Genomic DNA, 23,058 nt, shown 5'->3' with positions numbered 1-23,058 from the left:
GGCATGAAATCTATGAGCCATTGTACATTCAAAAGATGGTCTACACCATCATCCATGAGATTTCTGAGCCATTCACTCGATTGCAGGTCTGTCATATTTAGAGTAGGAGATTCCAACTTTATTTGTGTGTATTGCGAGGGAAGACGTATATAAAGGGATCCACATAGAGAGACATTTGGAAAGGAATTTCGTTATGGTAGTCCTACTAGGGCTAGGATATCAAAGTCTTCTATTTCACAAGGCCCATAACACTATAGATCAAACGGCGTCGTGTCTATTGTGAGCCCATTGAGTTATGGAATTTCGTTTTGCTTTTATTATATTATTTTTCTTGTAGGGCCAAATGTTTCGAGTTATATCCAATTACTGATTGCCACGTGTACAGTACCTCCTGCCCATCTAAAACCCTAAACCCCAAACCGGAGCCAACCTGCCAGAAACAGGACACAAACCGAGCTCGCATTCTCGCTCGGCCATGGCGATCAGTAGCGAAGCCCTGAACTCCCTGAAACTCACAGACCCAACGCAGTTACTGACGCCGAGCCCCGCGCTCTCCCAAACGGCTCGAACCGCCTTGCAGAACCTCTTCTCCTCCCTCAGACCGTTCACGCCAAAATCGCCATTCGATCAGCTGTTAACAGACGGCTTCGACGCCGAGCAGATATGGCAGCAAATCGACCTGCAATCGCAGCCGCTCATCTCGAGCCTCCGCCGAGATTTGAAACGGTTCGAGAAAAACCCGGACGAGATTAAGGCGCTGAAGGTGCTTGTACAAGGCCAAGAGAAGGTTCTGGAAGCTGAAAATGGGGGTTTAGAGAAGGAAATCGATGGTTTTGATGAGGAATTAGATGAATTAGATGAAGACGATGAGGAGGAGGAAGAGGAAGAAGAAGACGAAGAAGAAGGTGAAGAGAATGAGAGTGAGGATGAAGAGGAGGGAGAAGACAGTGAAGGTGAAGGTGAAGGTAATAATGGGATAGAGGATGGGTTTTTTAAGATAAAGGATTTGAAGAAGTCTTTGGAGGATAGTGAAGCTAGGGAATATGGGTTAATGAAGACTGATAAGAAGAAGAAGAAGAAGAAGAAGAAGAAGAAAGGTAGCGATGATGATGAGGATGAAGAAGACGAAGAGGAAGACGAGGATGAAGAAGAAGATGAGCTGGTGAGGCCCTGCTTGAAATTTTTTGTTGGATAGTTATTTGGTTTTTGGCTTAAGAATTTTGCTGATTTTGAAGCTTGTCTTTTTGGTTTCTAACTCGATTCATTTTGCCTGTTTAGCTTGGAGATTTAGACATTGGCGATGATGAGGATGAAGAAGACGCAGACAAGTTTGCAAGGTGCTACATTTATGATTTATCCAATAATTTTCTTTTTCTTTTCTTTCTACGTTTATTGTACCACAATTAGTTGATTCTATGAATATGGATCGATCATTGACTGCAAATTCATGGTTCCTATGCATTTGTTTCTCTGATATATATCTATTTTATGTAATTCACCAGTGCATATCTGTTGTGGTCATGCATATATATATCCATTTAAATATGCTTCACTGCTGCTTCTCTGCTACAGATATGAAGACTTCTATGGAGGAAAAAAGGAAAAACCTTCTAAACGAAAACCAAAATTGGTTGATGGATCAAAAGATTTGGGCATAAACAATGAGGATGAGGATGAAGATGAAGTTGAAGAAGAGGAAGAAGAAGATGATGAAGATGAACAAAAAGATGAGCAGGTACTTGAAAATCAAGTAGTTTAACAAAATTTGTGAGCATGGTCTTGCAGTTCATAGGTTCTCCATATTTTCAAATGAGTTTCATCTCATTTCAATATATATTTTTTAATACAGAATCAGACAACTCTTTCTACCCATGAAACGAAGCTTCAGAAACTTCGTTCCGAAATAGACCAGATGGAAAAAGCAAATTTGGAGCCAAAAAATTGGACCATGCGAGGAGAGGTAACATCGCTGTTCTGATTTTCTTCTTTGGGACACTATTAGTCGTATTATGTATGTTATGATACCCATGTATCTTTTAATGGATTACATATATCAATTATGGCTTTCGACAACAGGTAACTGCAGAGAGAAGGCCAAAGAACAGTGCACTAGAAGTTGATCTAGATTTTGAACACAATGTTAGACCTCCCCCTGTAATCACAGAGGAGGTTACAGCATCGATTGAGGATATTATCCAGAAAAGAATCGAGCAGGTAAACAACATTTTTAATAGATACGCTCCAGGACTTTATTTTCATGTCATATTTTCTTATCTAAAATGTTAAGTTCAAAGTTCAGCTATTTCTAATGAACCACATTTTCATCAATCACCTCTACTGGAGGCTTTTTGGCACTTTATATTGATCACTATAGATTAGAAATAATTTTATTTTTTTTCAGTTCTCATTTTTTTCTAAGCTTACTCATTCTGTCATTATTTGATATTGTTGCTTGTTTCTTCTACTCTCTCTCTCTCGCGTTGTGTTTGTTTGTGGATTACAACCAGTTCTAAAACTGCAGTTGTTGTGTTTTATAGGGGCGTTTTGATGATGTTCAAAAGGCTCCGACTTTACCCTCTAAAGCACCAAGAGAAATTAAAGAGTTGGTAAGCATTACTTTTTGATAGAATTTTGATTTATTGTGTGTAAAATGAAGTAACTTGTTCAATGTGTCTAATCCTTTTGTTTAATATATAGGACGAGAATAAGAGCAAGAAGGGTCTAGCTGAAGTCTATGAGGTATGGTTCTCCTGATGCAAAATGCAATCACTTGATTTGCTGCCCAACCTTCCAAAGTTTGATATCCTTAGGCTGGATTTCTGTCTTAGCATCTAAATGTGATACTTAGCAAATTATTTTTCAATTTGAGTAAAATGTGCTGAGAAGCTATTTTTATCAATTTCTGCAGGACGAATACGTTCAAAAGACGAATGTGGCTTCTGGTCCATTGTCATTCACAGACAAACAGAAGGAAGAGGTGCATGTTTTGATTGTTGTTCTTGTATGTTACTAATCAAAATTTAACGTCCTTATCTGTATCTAAATGTGCTAATTATTATTCTTGTGGTCGTTGTCTTTGACCAGGCAAGCAAGCTGTTCAAGAAACTTTGCTTGAAGTTGGATGCTCTTTCTCATTTCCACTTCACTCCAAAACCTGTATGCTTCTCAATCATAAAATTTATTTATTTATATGCATCATATACGTTTCTAATTTGTGGGCATTCATGTACTTGCTATATGGTATCTGGGATAGGTTATCGAGGATATGACTGTACAAGCTAATATCCCCGCTCTAGCGATGGAAGAGGTAATGTGAACTCTATATTTCCATTTTCTTTTTATATTTTTTTCTATCACAAATGTCTTTGGAAAATTGACAATCATAATATCTCTCCTTGGGCAGATTGCACCTGTGGCTGTCTCTGATGCAGCAATGCTAGCACCCGAGGAAGTGTTTTCAGGCAAAGGTGATATTAAAGAAGAAGCAGAACTTACACAGGCCGAGAGAAAGAGGAGGAGAGCTAACAAGAAAAGGAAATATAAAGGTAAGCGTGGACAACACAAGTTAGATTATCCTCTAATAGGACAAAATGTTCATCCATCTGACCCTGTTCGGTCAGATGATTGCTACTGTTCCACAAAAATTGAATAAACATCTGGTTGTTGACTTGTTGAAGAAAGAATGTCTAGGACTGTCTTCCAACTAGGATTGTACTCATAAATCTTCTTGTCCATCCCATTTTGTTACCAATATCTGCATAACTTTAACTATGGACGCATTACAGCTAGGGAAGCAAAAAGGACGACAAAAAAGCCACGAGACAGCTAAAAGGATGGCAAAGAAGCCATGACACAGCAAGGTGCTATCAACAGTCGATGGTAAATGGCTTTTGTAATGGATATAGTGTTTTGCTTCCTCAGCTCTAACAGCTCTTTGTATTGCAGGGAAGGAAGGATAATTGGATGGTGCATAAGTTTAACTAAGCCATGGTTGCAACTGGTTGACAGCTTAGAGAAGAGGAAAAGAAGAAGAGGCTAAGGTGGGAGAGTTCATCTTGAAGATCTCAGTTCCTCAATTTCTTCTCACCATTCTGAGTTTTGATGGAAGAGTGAAGAAAAAACCCTGTACAAGGCATATGAAAATTATGAACAAAACACTTGAAAGGAAATTCTTACGTACCTTAATTTATTTGTTTTTTGAAATTTTTGTTTACTGTTACTCAAAATTCGAAGATAAAAATTTGTATTAGACAGTATGGTCATATTAGATCGTATAAATCAAGGAGTTATTATTTACCGAAATCAATCCATGAAGTTAATACGTGTCCAAGAATTCTAGAAAAATAAAAGAGAAAATAGGACTCGGGGATGGGCAATAGAATTGATTTATCGTTTTAAGATTAATTTTTCACTGTGAAAATCTAGCCTGACATTTTTTTTTTTTGTGTGGGTATTTCACCATATGAGGGACTTTGTTATTCTGCTTCATAAATTGGAAAATTAATTGAAAAATCATTCAAAATATTGTGAAATTGTTACTAGAGTGTTCTTATTCCTCAATAAACGAAGCCTATTCTCTTTCTCTGAGATTTTCATCCTTCCCTCCTCACCAGACGATGGGGAGATCTTCAAACCTTGCTCAATTTTATGTTCTACTTATTCAAATTTTCTTCAAGCCTCTCAATTGCTGCACCAACTCCACTCCTTGCTTCTCTTTGATCTGAATCAGGATGTGCAGACAGGTTCCCTTCATTTGCTTTCTCTACCAGCTTCAAATGCGCCCACCCTGCCACAAAATGCATCAACCCATGTTAGCGGCTTACGATCGAAAAATGTACACTTCGGGAAGATTACAGGGTTGAATGTATTACCAAATGGAAAACCCAATGCTGCTCCTAGGACGGCACCAAGCATCACATTTCTTGCTCGCCATGGCAATGATCCTGGCACTGATTGAAGAAGAAACCAAATGTTACATCGTATTCTGAAAGCATCAAACGAGAAGCCGATGCTTCGATGCATGCCAACGACGACAACCAGTTAACAAAGAAGCTCAGAAGATTAGATATGACTCTTACTTATTAGACCAAATGTGGCAGCAGTGGCTGAACCGGCTCCAACAACATTGAAAACATCATGCACGCCCCTTTTCTCAGCAAGCAGATTTTGTATGCCACAAAACGTAGCAGTAAACAATCCAAGACGCACTCCACCAACTATCGAGCCCCGAGTGACTCGTATGAACCTTTTCTCCATTGCATCTCTCATCATACGATATTGTTCACGCTTGTCTGGTGTGCTCCCAAGCTTCAACATTACTTCTGCATCCTTGCTCTAGTTTCAACAAAATACAGTTCAAACAAGATGTTAAAAAGAGAAATCAATCAGATGAATAAATAGTCAATATCAACAAAACCACTTTACAAGTAATGTTATCTAACATCTTCAGAGATTGAGATCAAAATCAAACACCTCAATCGTTCAAACATTGTTATGAATCACTACAAAACATCAAAACAAGCACTTGGAGCATTGTTATTTTGATACAATACAAACTTACAACTGAAGCAGATGCCTCCTTGCTACCACCATAAAACAGGCCTGCAAACACTCCGATCACAGTTGCTGTGCCCCAGTTGACAGTTCCTGCTAGTTTTTGAGAATGCTGATTCAAAGAAAACAACATCATAGTTAGGCTAACAGGAATTTTAGCAAACACATGATGGGCAATTCGAATACGAAGTACCACTCAAGTTTCAGAAACACATAACAGACAAAACCCAAATTCCAAAATCTGCAATTTAACAACTTTGAGGACCCAATTAAACAAGTGTCTCTAAAATCCAAAACTTGACCTAGAAATGAACAAAACAATTATTTGATGGCCTAATTAATAACATATTGCTCGGTTTTTGAGAACTATCGTATAAGAATAGCAAAAAAGTTCACATTTTTATAACTATATTAGTAAGTAAAGTGAGCAGAGAAGATAATCAATTACGTTTGAGACGGTTTCTTCTGATTTCTCCAGAGCTTCCATGATCAAATAGTATGCTGCTCTTCACACTGACAATAACACTGTGTTTGGTTTCCAATAAAATTAGTGTTCTTTATCTCTTCTCGCCGAGGAAGCGAGAACAGCTGGAGGCAGTTAGAATTACTGTTGTATTTTCTGGGCAACCAAACAGATGGTAAGCGGCATGAGAACCAGTGGCGGATTCAGGATCCGTAACCCAAGGGGTCATAGTGTAAATGTTCTAAAAAAATATTTTAGAGAGTTTTTCATTTTTCTTATCTATTATTTCAAGAGCTGTTGTTGCTTTGTTTTTCTAAAAAAATTAAAATAACAATCACAAGTAAATGCAATACAATACAATACAAAACAAATTAACACTATTTGAATTTAAAATTTTATCATGTAAAGATTAGATTAGAAGTTTTAAATTCCTCAATTATTGTTGCATTATCGAATTAAAACATTATTTAAATATTTATAAATTTCTATATATTTATATTGATTGTTAAAATAGTTTTTTTGTTTGTTAGATAATCTTTTATTATATTATATTGGCCCATAGGATAAAGTTTATAAATAATTCACCCATTACCATGAAGCCAAACCTCATAAAACCGATAAAACCAAAACTAGCCCATTAAACCCATCGACAATGACGAGGCAGCCTAATGTTGAACACTAAACCCACCGTTTCACTAAAGGAGGCTAATCACAAAACGGTGTGTTTCGTTTATAAGGGCACCGAGACAACCCAGACATCATCTTCCTTGCCAGGCACACACAGTGCCTCCTCTGCAACTCCGAAAACCTTATTAAAGGAGGCTCCGCTACCCTATCAATAACAAAGCTCTGGTGCGTTCGGTCTCTGCTTCGTGGAACAGAGCCATCACAGACTCAGAGACAAGCTGGGACTTTCATCGAGCACCTGGTGTGCACACAATGGGTCGCTCCGCAGCTGTCCAAGGGGTCGTCCATGGAGTCCACAACCAAATTTCAGGCATTCCAAGGGGTCGGACCCCTCTTGTCCCAACGTGCGTCCGCCTCTAATGAGAACGGTGGTAATGACCGCCATCGCCAGTTCTCACTTCTCTGTGAGGTGGCACGTGGAAACTTGAGAGTCAAAATGAGGATCAGACAGACGACATGTCGTTTCAAGGTTGAAATGTTTATGCAGCTAGCTAGGCCTTGGTTAATCTTATAATTCAATCTTGTTGTAAATTATAAGGTGGAGCCCACATGTTGGAAGGCTTTGCCTACAAAAGGGTTTACATCCTTCCTTTGTAAACACACACATGAGTGAGAAAAACATTCAATGAGAAACATCAGATTTCTATACTTGATCTATCTCAATTCCCTCTCCAATTTCTATTTAGTTTATAACAAATCTACATTAATTGGACTTTACCTCCTAACAATGATGAATCATGAATTATAGGGATTTTTTATTTATTTATATTTTTTATAAACTTTATCCACAATTTTGCAAACATAGAGAAGCCAAGAACATTGACCAAAAAAAAAAAAGAGAAGCCAAGAACTGACAGCTAAAAACATAAAGCAACCCAAGGAGAATCATTTCATGTCATTTTTTATTGCCTTGCAGTACCCAAAAGCAAGCTAAAGCTTGCTGCAGGAATTCCAAATTGCAAAAGCTACACTAAAGTTTTAAAAACAAATAATTTCTCCAACCAAAAAGAGAAACAAAACCCATAAACAATTCACCAAGATTCTCAACACTACATGTGATTGTGAACAAAGTCCCCCAAATCATGCCCACAAGGCCACAACATCAGACATTAACTCAACCCTCCAAGCAAAGTATCATTGCAGTTTGCACCAATTCACAAACCACTTCTCAAATTTTCTCTCTTTCTCAGATAAACCCATGAGTACTAGTACAACTATGCTCATTCTCAGCTTCCTCTACCTTCTATTTTCAGCATTAATTCCATCAAATTCAGGCAATGCTACATGCAGATCCTATTGTGGAAACCTCACCATAGATTACCCATTTGCGCTCCATTCGGGCTGCGGCCACCCGGGTTTTCGAGAACTCCTATACTGCATAAACGATGTGCTTATGTTTCACATAAGCTCAGGATCTTACAGGGTCCTAGACATAGACTATGCTTATCAAGCCCTCACTCTACATGACCCTCACATGTCAACTTGTGACAACATAGTGCTAGGAGCAAAGGGTAACGGCTTCTCCGTCGAGCAATGGCGGACCCCGTACATGAATCCGACGGCTGACAACGTATTCATGTTGATAGGCTGCTCAGCTCAATCACCACTCTTCCAAGGCTTTCCGGGAAAGCACTTGCCATGTAGAAACGTTTCAGGCATGAGCTGTGAAGAATACTACGGTTGCCCAGCATGGGATTTGCTGGGCGGCCATAGGAAGGTGGGCTCCATGTTTGGGTCAGGGCCACCTGAGTGCTGTGCAGTGCCATTTGAGGCCATCAAGGCCATTAATCTTACCAGGCTTCAGTGTGAAGGGTACAGCAGTGCCTATAGTCTTGCCCCATTGAGGCTTGATGGGGCTAATGGGTGGTCTTATGGGATCCGAGTGAAATATTCTGTTCAAGAAAATGATGAATTTTGTAGGGCTTGTGAGGCTACTGGTGGCACCTGCGGGTATGGAACTGATGGCATTAGGCAATTGTGCATGTGTGGGAAATTGAATTCTACATCAAATTGTGATTCTGGTTAGACATTAACAGCTTCATCATGATTCTCATTTTCTGTTTTATATATATAATTCAATTAATAATTTTATTGATGATCTTTATGTGTGATGCAGTAAAGTCATCATCAACAAGAACATATTCTGTGGTGGACAGCTATACATTAATAGGTATCTTCTTCAGCTGTTCAGTCATTTTACTGCAATTGACCTTCAAATTTATCTTTTCATCAAGCTCGTAAATAAAAACTTAGTTTCCAATTATCCAACTTTGGTATCTAATTTGGTTACTTGTTTGCAGGATCACTGGTGTGTCTGCTAGCATGGATTACAAAGAACCATTATCCATCACCATATGTTATGCATCTCATTATCTAAATGTCAGATTTATATATTGTTGGCTTCTTGCGTGTTATATATTGTTGGCTTCTTGCATGCATACATGAGAGAGAGAGAGAGAGAGAGAGAGAGAGAGAGAGAGAGAGATAGAGAGTTGTAAACATATTTTTGAAAGTTATTATGCTTCCATTGTTTCACTTTCACATAAGCAAATAGTACACTTGCCTTTGGAGTTGAAAGAGGATGAAAAATGTTGGAATTCTTTCCAAGTCTATTTATTTTTACATGAAGTCCAAAATTTCACCTTGCTACCCTTACCCTTTTTTCTTGCCAACATCTTTCTGCCCTATTAAGGGATGATCTAATGCATTGCATTCAACAGTAAATTACAAAAAGATCTGTTTGCCTTATTATGTTCTTTCAAATGTGTAGACTCTACAATGGCTCTCGATCATGATGAGTTCAAAACTGATATCTGAGGCATCCTTAATAAACAATTGTATCTTTCTTCATTGTCTGAAATCATTAATCAAAACGGATTAAAAGAATTGATAATTTTCATCACAACCTGAAGATGTTAATTATATATGGTCAGACCACTCACATTGGATATGTCTACCCATTGATCAAGGGTTCTGATAGCCTTCCCTGAAATTTGTGTTTCACGAGCCAACGAAACTCCTTCGGCCAAGGTGTTCACCCGACCGCTGACAAAGAGAGCTGCTGCAGCATTTAAGATCTGGCCAACAAATTTGGTAATGAATAGATATCTCAAACATAGGAAGGACGTAACGAAATCCATATTTAGTTGTAACAATCAAGAAAACATACAAATGCATCTGCAATGGAACCTTTCTCCCCTGACAATACACGCTTTAGTGCCTCAGCATTATACTCAGGGCCTCCACCTCGCAAGTCATCTAGGGTGCAGCGAGGAATTCCAAAATCCACTATAACATAAAAATAATGATTTTCTTGTAAGTTCAATGAAAAATCATCCGAAAATCTGAAAGCAGCAACAAGCATAAGAATTAATAGTGGAGAACTAGAACAAAAGATTCTCACATGGATCAAAGGAGAACTCCTCAATTTTATTAGGAGTCACATCAAGGATATGCCCAGGTCCTATATTCAAATCAATTACATGTAAGTTTGGGTTATATTTGAAGTAGAAGCAAAATAAAGATGATAATGTATTAGCTTAAGGCAGTAAAAAGCCTCGTACAACTTCCGTATAAACATAGACTATAATAAAAAGAGGGGTTTTACCAAGCGGACTCATTTCGTCCAATCCCTCTGAGTGAACAACTAATGCTCTCTTCATTCCAAAGCTTTGCAATGCTTTAGCCATCTTCAAGACCTACACAATTAAGAAATATAACGAGCCACATGCACACTAGTTAGTTATAAGATAAAGTCCAAGTTTCTACAAGATGTACCTTGAGTCCACTAAAGTGTTAAATAAACAAGATACATTATTATCATTACACAAGCGATGCCAAAACTATTTACATGAAGAGAAAACCCATGTCAACAAAGAAATATAACATAGTTGTTTCATTTGGTTCTACACCTTTAACATGAAGTGTAGGAGACTAACTGTTGTTGTCCCCCACAAATCACCATCTAAGCTCACTATAAGATAAGCAACAATCCATTCTAAGTTTAGACAATCCAAAGTACTCTAGATGATGAGCCTTAAAGGAAACTACTCAAAATCTGAAAATCAGACAGTCATCATGGCCGTATGTTATTCATTCAAACATAAATTATTCCCGCATTGACAAAAACAATGTGGAAGTTCTTTGGATCATTCTGAGAATTGCTTTCTTGTCAACATCTTTTTCTCACAGAACAAGAAATGTCATCTTTGCATACAAATCCCTAGTTAAGAAAATTGTTTCAAAACAAAAGTAACCATATTGAAAGTATCAGTATTTATAGAAAAATGCAATTGCACACACTGGAGCAGTGTGTCAACAAATCATCAAATTTAGCATAACGTGTTATCTACATGCCTAAGGTACATGATACAAAAATAAAGCTAAGATCAAGATATAAATTTGTTTGTGAAAACAATGATATTTCTAATATTTCCAAAATTCTAGGAATAAACACTTACGAGCTCATCCTTGTATACACCAACAACAGCAAAAGGTACTCTTGCTGGATTCAACAAGGGTCCCAATATATTAAATACCGTCTTTACTTTCAGCTTTTTTCTAACAGGGCGGACAACATTCATTGCTGGATGATACTTGGGTGCCATCATAAATCCAATGCCTGCTTCATTCACACATCTAGTTACCCCCTGGTTTAAGAAAAATCACAATTGAATGAGCATCTTTCTAGTCAAATTTGACATCACAGCTGCACATTTTATTTAACATTTTGGCTATTCTCAATGACATTTTAAAAGGAAAAGTATCTGATCTATTCACCTCAATTTAAAGTTTCTTGTAGCTACTACTAAACAACTAATGACAATAAAAGGGTTTTGAGGAGACCTAGGTTTAAGGCATTCATCATGCCTCTCTTTCTGCACCTGAGGCTTATGGGAAGCCAGGACATTGATTGTACTAACTAGACTCCACTATACCATCAATCCATGTATTTGAAACCAAATGTTTAATGCACCAACCTCAGGGTCCAAGTCAATTATTATTCCCAAAGCTTCTAATACATCAGCACTTCCACATGCAGAGGAACTGGAACGACTTCCTTGCTGAGATACAACAGTTATCAGATATTAATTATATTTTGATAAAAATCACATAATGCAAAAACATGATAGCATCAATGAAGATAGATGTTACCTTTGCAACTTTTGCACCACAAGCTGCAGCAAGTATTGCAGCCCCTGTTGAAATGTTTACAGTGTTTGCGCCATCACCACCAGTTCCAACAATGTCAACTGCATCATCTATGCCATCTATCTTCAAGCTGTGCTTCATCATCCCCTTTGCCAATCCTACAATCTGTTTAATCATAAAAACCAGTAAAAAAAATTATACAGGGGAAATAGGAACAGTCATCCTTTTCCCTTTTCTTTGTGAATAAAGTAGAAGCCACAGACGGAAACACAAAGACAAAAAAGAAAACAACCTACTGAAACAACAGGATCATCAGAAAGACAACAGAGACACCATGAAAAAACCAAACCACCACGGATACAGAACAAAGATCAGTAAACCAACAAGATGGCACAACCAGCTGAATCCAAGAAAAACGAGCAACTCAAGTTCTGTTATCATGCAGCCCCTTACGAGAAAAAGGAATATCCCAGTTGTCACACGGTTGCCTACTATTAGAAGAATTGTTCATATTTTTCCAAGAGCAGGCTCTCACACATTCAATCACCAGTTCACTGATTTCTTCCTCTATTCTAAATATGCCATTATGTAGCCTATATTTGTTTTTAACATACTTTTTCTGGTCAAATGCATTCCATTCTACTGATTTTAAGTAGCATTATTGACCCAGATAAAAAATGCGAAACAATTGTTACAAACAAATCCAAAAAACTGAAGCAGATAACTTTAGCAGAGTTCAAATGCATACATACCACACAAATCTACAGTTGACAGTTATTGAAAAAACGTTGAACAAAAATAAAATTGCATTAACAACATCAGAAAATTCATGTCTGGGAGTTTCAGAAACTTGCTTTTGAAAATTTGTATCAAGTAATGGCAACAAAAATGCAAAGTTCATAGTTGCAGATGAAAGGAAACAATAAACAATAGCTGAAACTGCCCTCATCAGATCTTTGCAAACAAGTGCAAAGAATCAACCCACATAAATACAGTTCACACATAACCCATCACCGAATTGGAACATGCCAACGATTAAATCCACTATCATTGATAAACACAAACCCATCAATAATAACATCTTGTGCAGTTGAGCTCTGAAAGTAATCCAAAAACATACCAAAAGGGAAAATAAATGGATTGAACTGAAACAACATACACAAAGAAGAAATGGATGGATAGCCATACCTGAACAAGCAATCTACCATGACAAAATGACACCAAAGTGAGTGTTATCTGGGTAAATTTTCCTAATTTTAAGTAACATTATTGACCACCAATCATCATCTGTACCACTAGTAACAGGAAATTTCAGGCATCTAATTTGAATTTGAACAAGTTGTTAGCCCTCCTAGCATGAGGCCATCTCACTCGCCCTCATGAGTAACATAACTTTAGTATGCAAATTAGTCCCAATATCACAGTCCCTTTCATATTTGAATTGATAAGATTTCAGAGATTCACAGAAAAGGAGGAAATAATTAATCACAAAATAGTTCCTAAAATTTGGTGGATACAAGAAAAGTTCACAAACAAAAGTTTAAAAAGTAGTAGAAGAATAATCTAAAATTACCTGACAGGAACCGGAACGTCAAACAAATAAACAAACCTCGAAACTCTTAGTAATAGAGAATATTTTTCTTTTTAAAAAGAATTCTTACTTCTCCATAAGTCTCTCCTTTGGCTCTCAATAATACAAGGAAAGCACTTATCAAAGCCTCATTAGCATCTCTCAGCAAAAATTCCAATGAATCTTCAGCCTCCGCCTCTGATAAATCCACGCGATCAATCAACGACTCGATCAACTGCAAAACCACAACAAAATCTCACAAACCCAAATTTGTTTCTTCCCAGAATAAAAATAAAATAAATCATAAGTCACTGAAAATTGAACCTAAAGAAACCCAATTGGTACCTCCTTGAAAGAAGCTATTGGTGGCTTTGATCTCTCAGAAACAATGGGCGAAGCAGAGAGCAGAGCACAAACTCGAGCAGCTGAGCTTCTTTGCTTTGTGTTGGGAGCTAAAGGTATGCAGCTGCTGCTTAGAAACTTGAGCTTAGTGCGGTTAGTCAATGAAGCAAGACTGGTCAGAGATTGGAGTTGCGTTGACACTGCCATGGTGGTAACCAGTAAACGATTGGAACTAAAAAAATCTATTCTCAACCCAAACTGTCTAATATCAGATTTCTAAGACGAAAAGCGCATTGCGCATTGCCTTTTGAAAATTTTCACCAACTTCTGCTCTCCAAAGCCTCAATCTTTGTATACTATCAAACCTCTAACAAGGAAATTCCATTGCCCAACATAAGTTTCAGAGAAATTTGGGGGCTTTGAAGATTTTCACCAACTCAGTCTTTGGAAATTGGAACTATTCCACGGAAACCTGGGCGGTTTTATGCACAATCCCAGATTGTTAAAACGTCTTTTATTTGGCACAGATTGTTAAAACTTTTTTTGCGGGGGGTGGGGTGGGGACAGTTTACCATTTGAATATAACCGCACACAAATCTCCATAAAATATGTTCAACTTTTATTTTGTAAATATCTTCCCACCAAAAAACGTGGGTGGGCAAAGAAAAAAAACATAAATGGGGGCTTTATTTAGTTGAAACCCCCAAATGGTGTGTATTGTTATTACACGAAACTGATTTGAGGGAAAATTATTTTCCAATGAATAGAAAATGGAAGATTCATTTCTCACTTTTGGTAATGCCGAAAAAATAATCGGAGATATCACTTTATTTCTTTTCCTATGTTTGTTTTGAGTATGAAAGGAAAACAAAATTTGTATAGTTTTTCAATTATACCCATATTAAATCAAATAAAAAAGCATGCATTTATTATTATATTATAATTCTAAATTGTTAATGGGAACAAAATGATCATGAAAAATGTGCATTTAATATTGGCTCATTTTCCAAATGAGGAGAGAAAACAATACTCAATTTTGAAAGAGGGCTTCACTTTCCCATGTGCCAGTTAACCATTTCCCATATCTGGACTTACTAAACATGAGAAAACAATTAATTTCTCATCCTCAAGTCTTATTTCTATAAACCACACGAGCCTTATTAGGTTTGTAACTCAAATGAATAGGTGTGTTTATTCATGCATTCAATGTTTTGTATGTTATTCTCTTATATCACTTGTATTTACAGTGAACAAAAGTGCAGAACACTTGGATTTTAAGTTCAAATCTCTCTTATTCATTGTACCAATGCTACCTACAAGCCTATAATAATCTTCCCTAATTTGCTAACAAATCGTATCCGACTTGGTTTCTGATTCATGTTATACGTACAAAGGATGTTTAAAATTCTATAAAAGTAATAACTATTATTATTACACTTAATATACTAGTAACCTCTGTTTTTTGGGTCAAATACTAGTTTCCTTTTTTAATGGGTCGAAGAATACAATGGCTACCTAACCTCCTCAAATTTTATCCTCAGTAACATCCATATGTAAAACCATCCACAGGCCTGTGATGCAGACCATCTGATCAGATCTATGATGCAAAAGGTTTTTCTTAAAAGTAATGGAATTTGTTGTAATTAATAGATCTCTCAACTAACAACTGATTTGCCAAATTTGCGAGTGTTTTCTGAAATCTTCCCTACAAGGATCCATCAATGTTGCATGTAATTCTTGCGCTGAGAAAACCAGAATGAACGCATGGCCTTGTGGAGATGAAGCATGGAATAGTGTGAGGCTTTTAATTCCTCTACTTGTTTGAAGTTCTTCGTGAATTAGGGTTTGTCATCAATTGTGATAGATGACAATATAAATATAAAAGAGGACTATATATTTTGGTGATTTTGATCACATGCTTTCTCGAGAGAAGAAAGCAATTTTTAAAAGAAGTCAAAATGGACAAAAATGCAATTATTTATTTTTGGATTTCTTAAGGAATCATTTACATTTGCATGTCTTTGGTTTGAAAGTTAAGGAGTTTTTCTGTCTTTTTGAAAAAAAATTTGGTTTTTTTCAAAAATAAAATTTTTTTTGCGGCTAAAACCTAAATTCACTTTTCTTTTTGTAATTCCTCCACCTACCTAAGGCTAATATGGGCAATTGGGCATCAGGATGGATTACTGATTTTGAGACCACAACTTTTGTGAGAGGCTTTGGTATAGTGTAACGTTATAATCAGAAATGATGAGCGGCGAAGCATTCATAGAGGCTTATCCATCTAACAACATTACACATCATTTTGTTTTCGTTTATTCTACATCTCTTGAGAAAAAAGATAGAAAGAATGATTTAGGTGAGGAAAAAGATTGAAAGAATGGTAAGTTTCTCTTGTATTAGTTTCGTTTGGTGTGGTTAATCTCTACTTTATATTAGTTAACCACAACAAAAATGTATTAGTTTAGTTTGATGGTGTTAATCTCAGCTTTCTTTGTTGAAATATATAGTCGTGAAATCTCTAGTCCACTTAATTGGAAGAAGTTTCAAGTTCAAACTCCTCTCCACAAGTAAATTTTTTTAAGGAAAAAAAGTTTGTGGGGCCAATTAGTCCAAACAGAGCTGGATGGGCTTCTGCAGCGGCCCATGCACTTGTTCAATCTCCTATCCTTTTAGGGCACGTGTAACTTCAAGCCCATTTGGCAGTTTCTTTTGGGTCACTTTCGGTCAACAGGGGACAAATGCTTTTTCATGGAAACCAACCATTTGGAAACACATGCCATTTTCGGAAAGCCCCCCAAATTGTTATGCGATCCTTAACGAGCTATTTTTAGAAAGAAAAAAGGATTTCTTAATATTGTTCCGACTTTTTAAGAAACCTATAAAGGCCAACAAACAAGGACCAACTTGGAATATGATCATATATATATCGATTTTTATAATGGAGGAAATGTATGAAAATTATATCATGTATGTATGAATGTATGTATGCTAGTACATCCAAAGAGGTTTGCAGAGATCACATTAACCTCTTAAAGAAGCAAGCAGCTTATTGAAGCACATAAAAAAAGTACTCAATTTCAGAATTCAATCTGTGCAAAACATGGCCGCTCTGCCCATCAACTGTTGCATGCGGATGGAAGATTTTTGCACGTAAACTCTTCTAACAATCACACACACGTGTGTGTGTATATATATATATATTTTATATGTATGTGAAAATAATTCAGAAAAAATGATGAACATCACAAACTTAATCAAGCATCTACTAGCACACATCTATATATCTAAAAGCATCCCAAGTGATGAAAGACAGAGAGATGATAAATAACTATGGTGAAGTCAGATAAAACAATATTTACAGAAGAAGAAAAACCTATAACCTAATGCATACAGAAGAAGAAGAAGAAGAAGAAGAAGAAGAAGAAGAATGGAGGAAAACGAAAGAGGCTGGCTATGAAAATGAAGGGGTTGCTTTGGTTTTTATCAAGGATCTGAGGTCTTCTAGGGCAACCTGGAGCCAAGGTTTCGGGCAACGGGCAGCTTGGTGCCTAGAAGGAAGGATTTGGGGCAGCGTTGTCTGAGCTGCCCAAATAATAAACAAGTCTGCAAGTTGCAATGTTTTGATACTCTTGAGCTTATCTCTTGGTGTGGTAGTTGTGGCATGTAATGCATATGTAACGTAAGATATGTGTGTTCACATACACACATTTGTCCAAAGCATTAAAAAGGGAATATGCTTGTAGTTTCTTTTTTAATTTTTAAAATTTTGATCTTTTAAAATTTTCCTTAAGCATAGGTCGAGAAGTTCATTTGATTTGCTTATAAGAAAAGATAAAGATATGGTCTATAAGTTTTTTTTATATACATTTTTTATACAAGTCATATTCGGGAGAAAGAATCCGAGCACATAACTTCCGACGTAAAGACATTCGTTGAAAGTTAACATCTCATTTTAGTTTGGTATAACGCCTCTCATGATTCTTGATATGATTTCCTTGAAGGGAAAAAAATAGTCTAGAGATCTTGAAGATTTGAGATTTTTGGTAACTCAATTTGGCTAAAACAGTAAGGGAAAGGATTGTCCATCTTTACTTTATAGATTTTCACAAGATCTTAGGGATTGTTATTAACAATAATACACCATGCCTACTACGAAAAACATAAGATTAGCGGTGTCTAATCACAATTATACCGTCCCATGTCGACCATTACTGGCTTAAGCTAAACAAGGGGGGTAGGACCTTGAGTTACTGCATACTTTATAGGAAAAGCTGAGACCCTTTTTACAATCACATTTCTTAAGTTTAACTCTAGTGCTTACTTTACACACAACTATGAATAATACATGAACAAGCTATTCCCAGCGGCACTAGCAATCAAGTTTGTTTCTGGATGCCATGCCAAATGTAGTAGCCTGGAGCTTAGGTCGTAACTACTTTCATTACTGCCCGAGCTTGAATTTTCATGCCCTGAAAAATCAGAAAAGACAGGTTTTAATCTGCAGATAGATATACTCGAGTCTGAAGAAGGCAAAGAAACATAATGAGGTTGAGAACCCCAACCGTGCCGGTAAAATCCTCGTGCCAGATTGCTCAAGGATGACCTCCTAGCCCTTGGAGCAGTCCGGAGAAGTGGTTTCCTGCTTTAAAGTTCAGAAAGGAAGTAAAACAAACTATTAGGGAAAATAAGATACAGACAAGAAATAAAACTGAACCTGCATACTGTATAACACTGAAATTATGTACATTTTCCAGGTGACAATGGAATTGGTTCACAATTCCAACTCTCAAGTACTGTAGCTATTTCCTTATTGTAAGAGCAAAATGACCATTTCACTTTTCAGGGGAGGGGTAGAGGAAATCATTCATGTCCATGGAGACCATTTCACTAAAAAGAAAAATTTGCAAAATAGAACCCTGCCCTCTTGACTATAAGGTTAGATTACACCAACTCCAAAATTTACAATTTGAGGGGAATTAGGGAGAGCATACCTGTTGGGAGTTTTGCTAGCTTCTATTGTAGCTCCTTCGCTTCCATCTCCACCGGAGAAAATGCGCATTAGGTTGCTAAGTCAAAATAAAAGAAAGTTGTAACAGTTGGGCAAACACAAGTTGCGCAACTTTGACGGACAATACCAGTACTGGGACTTATATGCAAGAGTACATCCTGTGAAAAGGACATACCTGTAAGATCCAGTTGCAAAATGAAGTCCATCTCCACTGAAGCAGCAACCAAATCTATCAAATATGCGATCATTGTTATACAACTCAGATAACTGCAAGGGGGAAAAAAGCTGTCAGCTGTAGGGACTACGAAGATATGGGTACGCAAGGTTGCACGTTTAGACTTAAAAGTAAAAGCTAAAGATACCATAAGTCAGCTGCATGGGTCAGTTCACAGGTTGTTTAAGCATTAACATGGAGAAAATTTCATGTTGAAAGTTTATGCTCCAATTGTCCATGAACATAATTCCATACATCTATTTAAAAAAATTAAAAAAATCTCCAATTTGGAGTTAAAACAGTCATTCTTTTCCTTGCCTTAGGGCGCAGGTGCTCATGAATCTTGTATATTGCAACTGGTGAAGAATCCATATGCGTGTCCCAGAGCTAACACAAAAAAAACAAAAGCATCAATCAAAATAAATCCACACCAGCTGAAAAGGGTAAGCGCTGCTTAACTAAACTCATATAACAGGACATGAATTTTAAAAATGCCATCACAAATAAATTTATAAAACATCTCATTTAATCCGTCCTTAAATAAAAATTAAACTATAAACTCTCAAAGTAAACCTCAACCAGTATAAAATACCTTTAGATTCATGTAGTCACGACTTAAGATGTGCCGTCCATCCCTTGAAAACTTCATATCAGAAATGGATGCAATAATTTCTGTGAAAAATGATTTCAGCCCATGAGAATCTCCATCTTGTAATCTGTCAATCCCTCCAATCCCAAATAACAAGTATCAGAACATCCTTGTGCATTAGTTAATAACTAATAATACACAGATCACAAAAATGAGAAGAAACTCTGATTAGACTCACATTCTTGCACTGTGATCGCACAAAGCTGACTGCCGCATGTCAACTAAACGAATAAAACCTCTGGAGCTACTGTATGCGAGCAGATTACAATGAATGGGATGGAATTCAGCCGTTGTTATGACCTCTGAATAAAAGTTTATCAATTAGTGCAGATTACAAAACAACGACGTACGTCTGCCCTTTGAGCAAACATTTTCTTGAATTCAAATCATCTTTCCACAATTGTGACTTATATCTTGGTCATGGAAAAGCATGAAATCAACACAACTAAACAAAAATAAGATCACAACTGGTAGAGATCGTCATTCAGAAAAGAAAAGGAAAAAGAAAAAAAGTTTGAAGATAATATAGCATGTTCTAGTATGTATATATAAGCTCACAGAAATTATAAGATGTAAAGACTAGAGGATAGAATACCAGTAAGATCCTCCATGTTTGCTGGCTTCATATCAAGGATATTGAAACACTGATCACTGATCTCAAGATTCCACAAGTTTATTCTAAGATCATCCGCAGAAAGAAATGTTTCACAATCACTGTACAAGGTTTAAAACAGATTTTCTCTTAGAAGAAGCATACATCTGCAAGTGTATAACTATCTACTTTACAAAATGGTTTCTGCAATTTGGAGAACAAATAAGAGTAATCAAATTAAGAACAAGTAAAGGAGGCGTGTCTGCATAATGGATAAACAAAGATAGCTTCTCTCATAGCCTAAGTTTTATGTGCAAGGAAATTTTTAGCTAGAGGAAGAGTAACTAAATGAGATAAAGATACCCACAAAACTTTACCTATTATTTGAGATGGAGTTAATATTAAAATCATGAGCATGAGCATACACCTTTCGGCATCTTGTATGAGCAGTGTCTTCCATGTCAGCTACCTAGTCACATAATAAGCTTGTGCACTGTGAAAAACTGATTCTAACAGCACAAGAGTAATAAAAAAAAATAGCTTTACTAAACTGTGGGTATCAACCTTGGAATGCATGTCTTGAGATGGTGAGGCATTCTTAGCGATCGTCTCCATCCATTCCTGGCGATAGCCATTCACAACAGCTGGTTTATCTTCCCTACTGACGAAACTCCTTTCAGCCAGAAGCATGTTATCTAAACATGCAAATGGATGAGCGTTCATTTCTTTTACTTTCTTCACCTTGCATTCCTTGACCTGATCCCAAAACCAGAAAGCAACCACATTAACATTTCCCAAGCAATATTAACAGAGTTGTATATGGAACTAGTGTGGTTGTGATTATTCAATGTTGTTAGACAATAAAATATGCAAACTACCAATGATTTTCAAGACAAAAATGTTCTATCCTCGCTTTCGGTGTTCTTTTTTTCATGTATAATGACTTGGCACTTTAATTTTTCCAATTTCCAATCTTCCCATGCATTTTTTCACCCAAGAACACAATTCTATTGCTTAGAAGCAGATGTTTATCAATGACCAAACTAACCATATCTGTCCCACTCCCAACAAATCCAAGTCCTACACTACCATCAATCTCAGTGTCCACCACTTGAAGTTAAAATGATTTCATCATTAGATTTCGTACCTTCCACAGTTTTATTGTCTTGTCATTTGTTGAAAGCATGAATTGGGATCCACTAGATGTTGCACACCATCTTACTTTGTTGATCTTCTCTTCAATTTCCACACTCTTTAAGTAGTCAAACTGAGTAAAAGGTAATAACATGATAATATAATAATCAGCATTGCACAAAACAAATCATATGCACTGGTATACTCAAAACATGCATCAAAACATACCATAATACATTGCATTTGTAAAAAACAAGATTCTAATACATACCTCGGGTTCATGACCTTGAAACTCAGTCTTAAATTGAAATTCAGGATGCTGGGTGGATGTGAAATCCAACTGCTCCAGCTCATGTCGAGAATGATGCTGATTTAAAGTCTAAGAAGCCAATTAATAATTAAGGGTAAAAAGAACGTAAACCCAATTTCATCCAACAATAGATGCCAAAACAAACCAACACAGCCACCAGCCTAACAAGGAAGATAGCCCCAAGTGAATTCAAAAAATTCTTGCATATTTGAAAAGTATCCATTTAAAATTTATCGACTGATTCAAAAGTGTATAGGCAATTCTCACATGTTTCCCATCCTTCCTCTCGAATATTATGCAGCGGCCACCTCGATCTCCAATAGCAAGGAAATCACCACTCTTGTCGAATTCTATCGCAGATATCATATCAACTACAGGAAAGAGCATCACATAAGGAGTCAAGAGCAGAATTTATTTGTTTACTTCTCTACAAAAATGTATACGAAACAAACTGAAAACGGCCAAGATAAAAAAATGAATCTTTGAAATATTAAAAGCGGCATCGGCATTCCCACTTAAAACTTAAAACAATAAAATCAACTTTTACTCCAAAAACCATAGGTTTCAAGTAATTTATGCATTCTCTCTGTTTAAAACAGAGCTTATGGAACCCCCCTCAGCAAAAGGAAAAAATAGTTGAACTAACCCACAGCTCAGGGTCGTATAAATGTTAGAAAAGCAAGAAAGTAAAAATTAGAGCAATTAATCTTCCTATTCCTGAGCTTTCTCAGTAACCAAACACAGCATAAGAAAACAAAACCAATTAAGCATTTCAATGAATTCAAGAGCACAACACACACATATAGATACATGTATAGAGAGAGAAAGAGAGAGGGAGAGAGTCTAACCATCCTGAAGGTCGTCTCCGGGAGCTCGTTCGCCGAACACCTGAGAGAATTTCCAGTCTAGAGGAGCGGGAGGGTCAGAGCTCAAAGTCATGGCTGGCTTCCAATACGACGACGTTCGTGTTCGCTTGGTTTTGTCTTTGCACTCATAAGAATAGAATCAGAGAAGTTCTTGTTCACTGAGGGTAAGACTCATGATCATTGAATCTGTCTGAGTCCGAGATTCCTCTTCTCCGTCAACCACTCGAATTCCCACAGAAATGATTTTCCAGATATGCGCCAAATTTTAACATTTGGGCCGTTGGTTTGTATAGTGATCCCAAAATTTCACATTTTAAGGCCCAATAACTCTCTCTCTGCATTGCATGCCGTTGACATTAGGGGCGTTTAAACTTTTTTTCCTTTTGTTCTTGTTTTAATTGTATAAACTACTAACGTGATTCGAACAAAAAAAAAAAAATTACTAAGCGATAGTATAGACACGTGTTATTACTAATTTACGTGTTGTAATATGAATGGATTATAGAATATAGTATTAAT

The 23,058-nt window shown here is 36.7% G+C and overlaps 5 protein-coding genes across 8 annotated transcripts; 2 read left to right on the top strand and 3 right to left on the bottom strand.

The window, feature by feature from the left end:
• LOC18776464 (U3 small nucleolar ribonucleoprotein protein MPP10) lies at positions 420-4,306 on the top strand. 2 transcript variants are annotated; one of them, XR_002271744.1, is made up of 13 exons: positions 420-1,162; positions 1,279-1,337; positions 1,573-1,735; positions 1,850-1,960; positions 2,077-2,214; positions 2,538-2,606; positions 2,698-2,739; positions 2,909-2,977; positions 3,085-3,156; positions 3,254-3,307; positions 3,404-3,545; positions 3,786-3,879; positions 3,946-4,306. XR_002271744.1 is itself a non-coding variant. In XM_007209801.2 (13 exons), the coding sequence occupies exons 1-12, from the start codon at positions 476-478 to the stop codon at positions 3,827-3,829; spliced, it is 1,650 nt and encodes a 549-aa protein (XP_007209863.1). In that variant the 5' UTR covers positions 420-475; the 3' UTR covers positions 3,830-3,860; positions 3,946-4,306. The 2 variants fall into 2 exon arrangements, 1 of the variants encoding a protein (XP_007209863.1); XM_007209801.2 differs by having other exon boundaries at positions 3,786-3,860.
• Positions 4,479-6,285, bottom strand: LOC18776325. The gene is made up of 5 exons (XM_007209553.2): positions 6,002-6,285; positions 5,561-5,665; positions 5,079-5,334; positions 4,872-4,949; positions 4,479-4,786 (listed from the first exon to the last, which is right to left on the bottom strand). Exons 1-5 carry the CDS (start codon positions 6,038-6,040, stop codon positions 4,653-4,655), a joined length of 612 nt encoding a protein of 203 aa, XP_007209615.1. The 5' UTR covers positions 6,041-6,285; the 3' UTR covers positions 4,479-4,652.
• LOC18777847 lies at positions 7,323-9,280 on the top strand. The gene is made up of 3 exons (XM_007209409.2): positions 7,323-8,724; positions 8,820-8,873; positions 9,004-9,280. Exons 1-3 carry the CDS (start codon positions 7,902-7,904, stop codon positions 9,078-9,080), a joined length of 954 nt encoding a protein of 317 aa, XP_007209471.2. The 5' UTR covers positions 7,323-7,901; the 3' UTR covers positions 9,081-9,280.
• Positions 9,207-14,301, bottom strand: LOC18778045 (anthranilate phosphoribosyltransferase, chloroplastic). The gene is made up of 10 exons (XM_007210977.2): positions 13,770-14,301; positions 13,516-13,659; positions 11,858-12,019; positions 11,683-11,766; positions 11,164-11,352; positions 10,311-10,401; positions 10,107-10,166; positions 9,873-9,991; positions 9,646-9,780; positions 9,207-9,557 (listed from the first exon to the last, which is right to left on the bottom strand). The coding sequence occupies exons 1-10, from the start codon at positions 13,971-13,973 to the stop codon at positions 9,528-9,530; spliced, it is 1,218 nt and encodes a 405-aa protein (XP_007211039.2). The 5' UTR covers positions 13,974-14,301; the 3' UTR covers positions 9,207-9,527.
• On the bottom strand, positions 17,826-22,814 carry LOC18777824 (serine/threonine protein phosphatase 2A 55 kDa regulatory subunit B beta isoform). 3 transcript variants are annotated; one of them, XM_020564857.1, is made up of 14 exons: positions 22,522-22,814; positions 21,941-22,044; positions 21,635-21,742; positions 21,377-21,496; positions 20,794-20,985; positions 20,607-20,698; positions 20,233-20,351; positions 19,816-19,939; positions 19,581-19,704; positions 19,307-19,375; positions 18,950-19,041; positions 18,758-18,832; positions 18,329-18,408; positions 17,826-18,235 (listed from the first exon to the last, which is right to left on the bottom strand). In XM_020564857.1, exons 1-14 carry the CDS (start codon positions 22,610-22,612, stop codon positions 18,099-18,101), a joined length of 1,527 nt encoding a protein of 508 aa, XP_020420446.1. In that variant the 5' UTR covers positions 22,613-22,814; the 3' UTR covers positions 17,826-18,098. The 3 variants fall into 3 exon arrangements, with proteins under 3 accessions (XP_020420446.1, XP_007211239.1, XP_020420447.1); XM_007211177.2 differs by having other exon boundaries at positions 18,329-18,405; XM_020564858.1 differs by having other exon boundaries at positions 21,635-21,730; positions 22,522-22,792.

Source organism: Prunus persica, chromosome G5, assembly GCF_000346465.2.
Source record: "Prunus persica cultivar Lovell chromosome G5, Prunus_persica_NCBIv2, whole genome shotgun sequence".
Taxonomy (NCBI): domain Eukaryota; kingdom Viridiplantae; phylum Streptophyta; class Magnoliopsida; order Rosales; family Rosaceae; genus Prunus; species Prunus persica.
Note: the sequence above shows the minus strand (reverse complement) of the source record. Positions and strands in the feature narration are given on the sequence as shown.

Bases quoted from the DNA above. Each gene is read 5' to 3' on its own strand.
- LOC18776464 (XM_007209801.2), top strand. From the start codon at position 476: ATGGCGATCAGTAGCGAAGCCCTGAACTCCCTGAAACTCACAGACCCA. The intron at 1,163-1,278 runs GTGAGGCCCTGC...TTGCCTGTTTAG, and splicing joins ATGAAGAAGAAGATGAGCTG to CTTGGAGATTTAGACATTGG. The intron at 3,157-3,253 runs GTATGCTTCTCA...TATCTGGGATAG, and splicing joins TCCACTTCACTCCAAAACCT to GTTATCGAGGATATGACTGT.
- LOC18776325 (XM_007209553.2), bottom strand. From the start codon at position 6,040: ATGGAAGCTCTGGAGAAATCAGAAGAAACCGTCTCAAAC. The intron at 5,335-5,560 runs GTAAGTTTGTAT...TGTTGAAACTAG, and splicing joins AGGAGGCATCTGCTTCAGTT to AGCAAGGATGCAGAAGTAAT. The intron at 4,787-4,871 runs GTAATACATTCA...ATTTTGTGGCAG, and splicing joins AGCATTGGGTTTTCCATTTG to GGTGGGCGCATTTGAAGCTG.
- LOC18777847 (XM_007209409.2), top strand. From the start codon at position 7,902: ATGAGTACTAGTACAACTATGCTCATTCTCAGCTTCCTCTACCTTCTA. The intron at 8,725-8,819 runs GTTAGACATTAA...TGTGTGATGCAG, and splicing joins TACATCAAATTGTGATTCTG to TAAAGTCATCATCAACAAGA. The intron at 8,874-9,003 runs GTATCTTCTTCA...ACTTGTTTGCAG, and splicing joins GGACAGCTATACATTAATAG to GATCACTGGTGTGTCTGCTA.
- LOC18778045 (XM_007210977.2), bottom strand. From the start codon at position 13,973: ATGGCAGTGTCAACGCAACTCCAATCTCTGACCAGTCTTGCTTCATTG. The intron at 11,767-11,857 runs GTAACATCTATC...GTTGTATCTCAG, and splicing joins GTGGTGCAAAAGTTGCAAAG to CAAGGAAGTCGTTCCAGTTC. The intron at 9,558-9,645 runs GTGAGTGGTCTG...TAATGATTTCAG, and splicing joins AATGGGTAGACATATCCAAT to ACAATGAAGAAAGATACAAT.
- LOC18777824 (XM_020564857.1), bottom strand. From the start codon at position 22,612: ATGACTTTGAGCTCTGACCCTCCCGCTCCTCTAGACTGGAAATTCTCT. The intron at 21,497-21,634 runs GTATGTATTAGA...CCTTTTACTCAG, and splicing joins TTCAAGGTCATGAACCCGAG to TTTGACTACTTAAAGAGTGT. The intron at 18,236-18,328 runs GTTGGGGTTCTC...CTGATTTTTCAG, and splicing joins ACGAGGATTTTACCGGCACG to GGCATGAAAATTCAAGCTCG.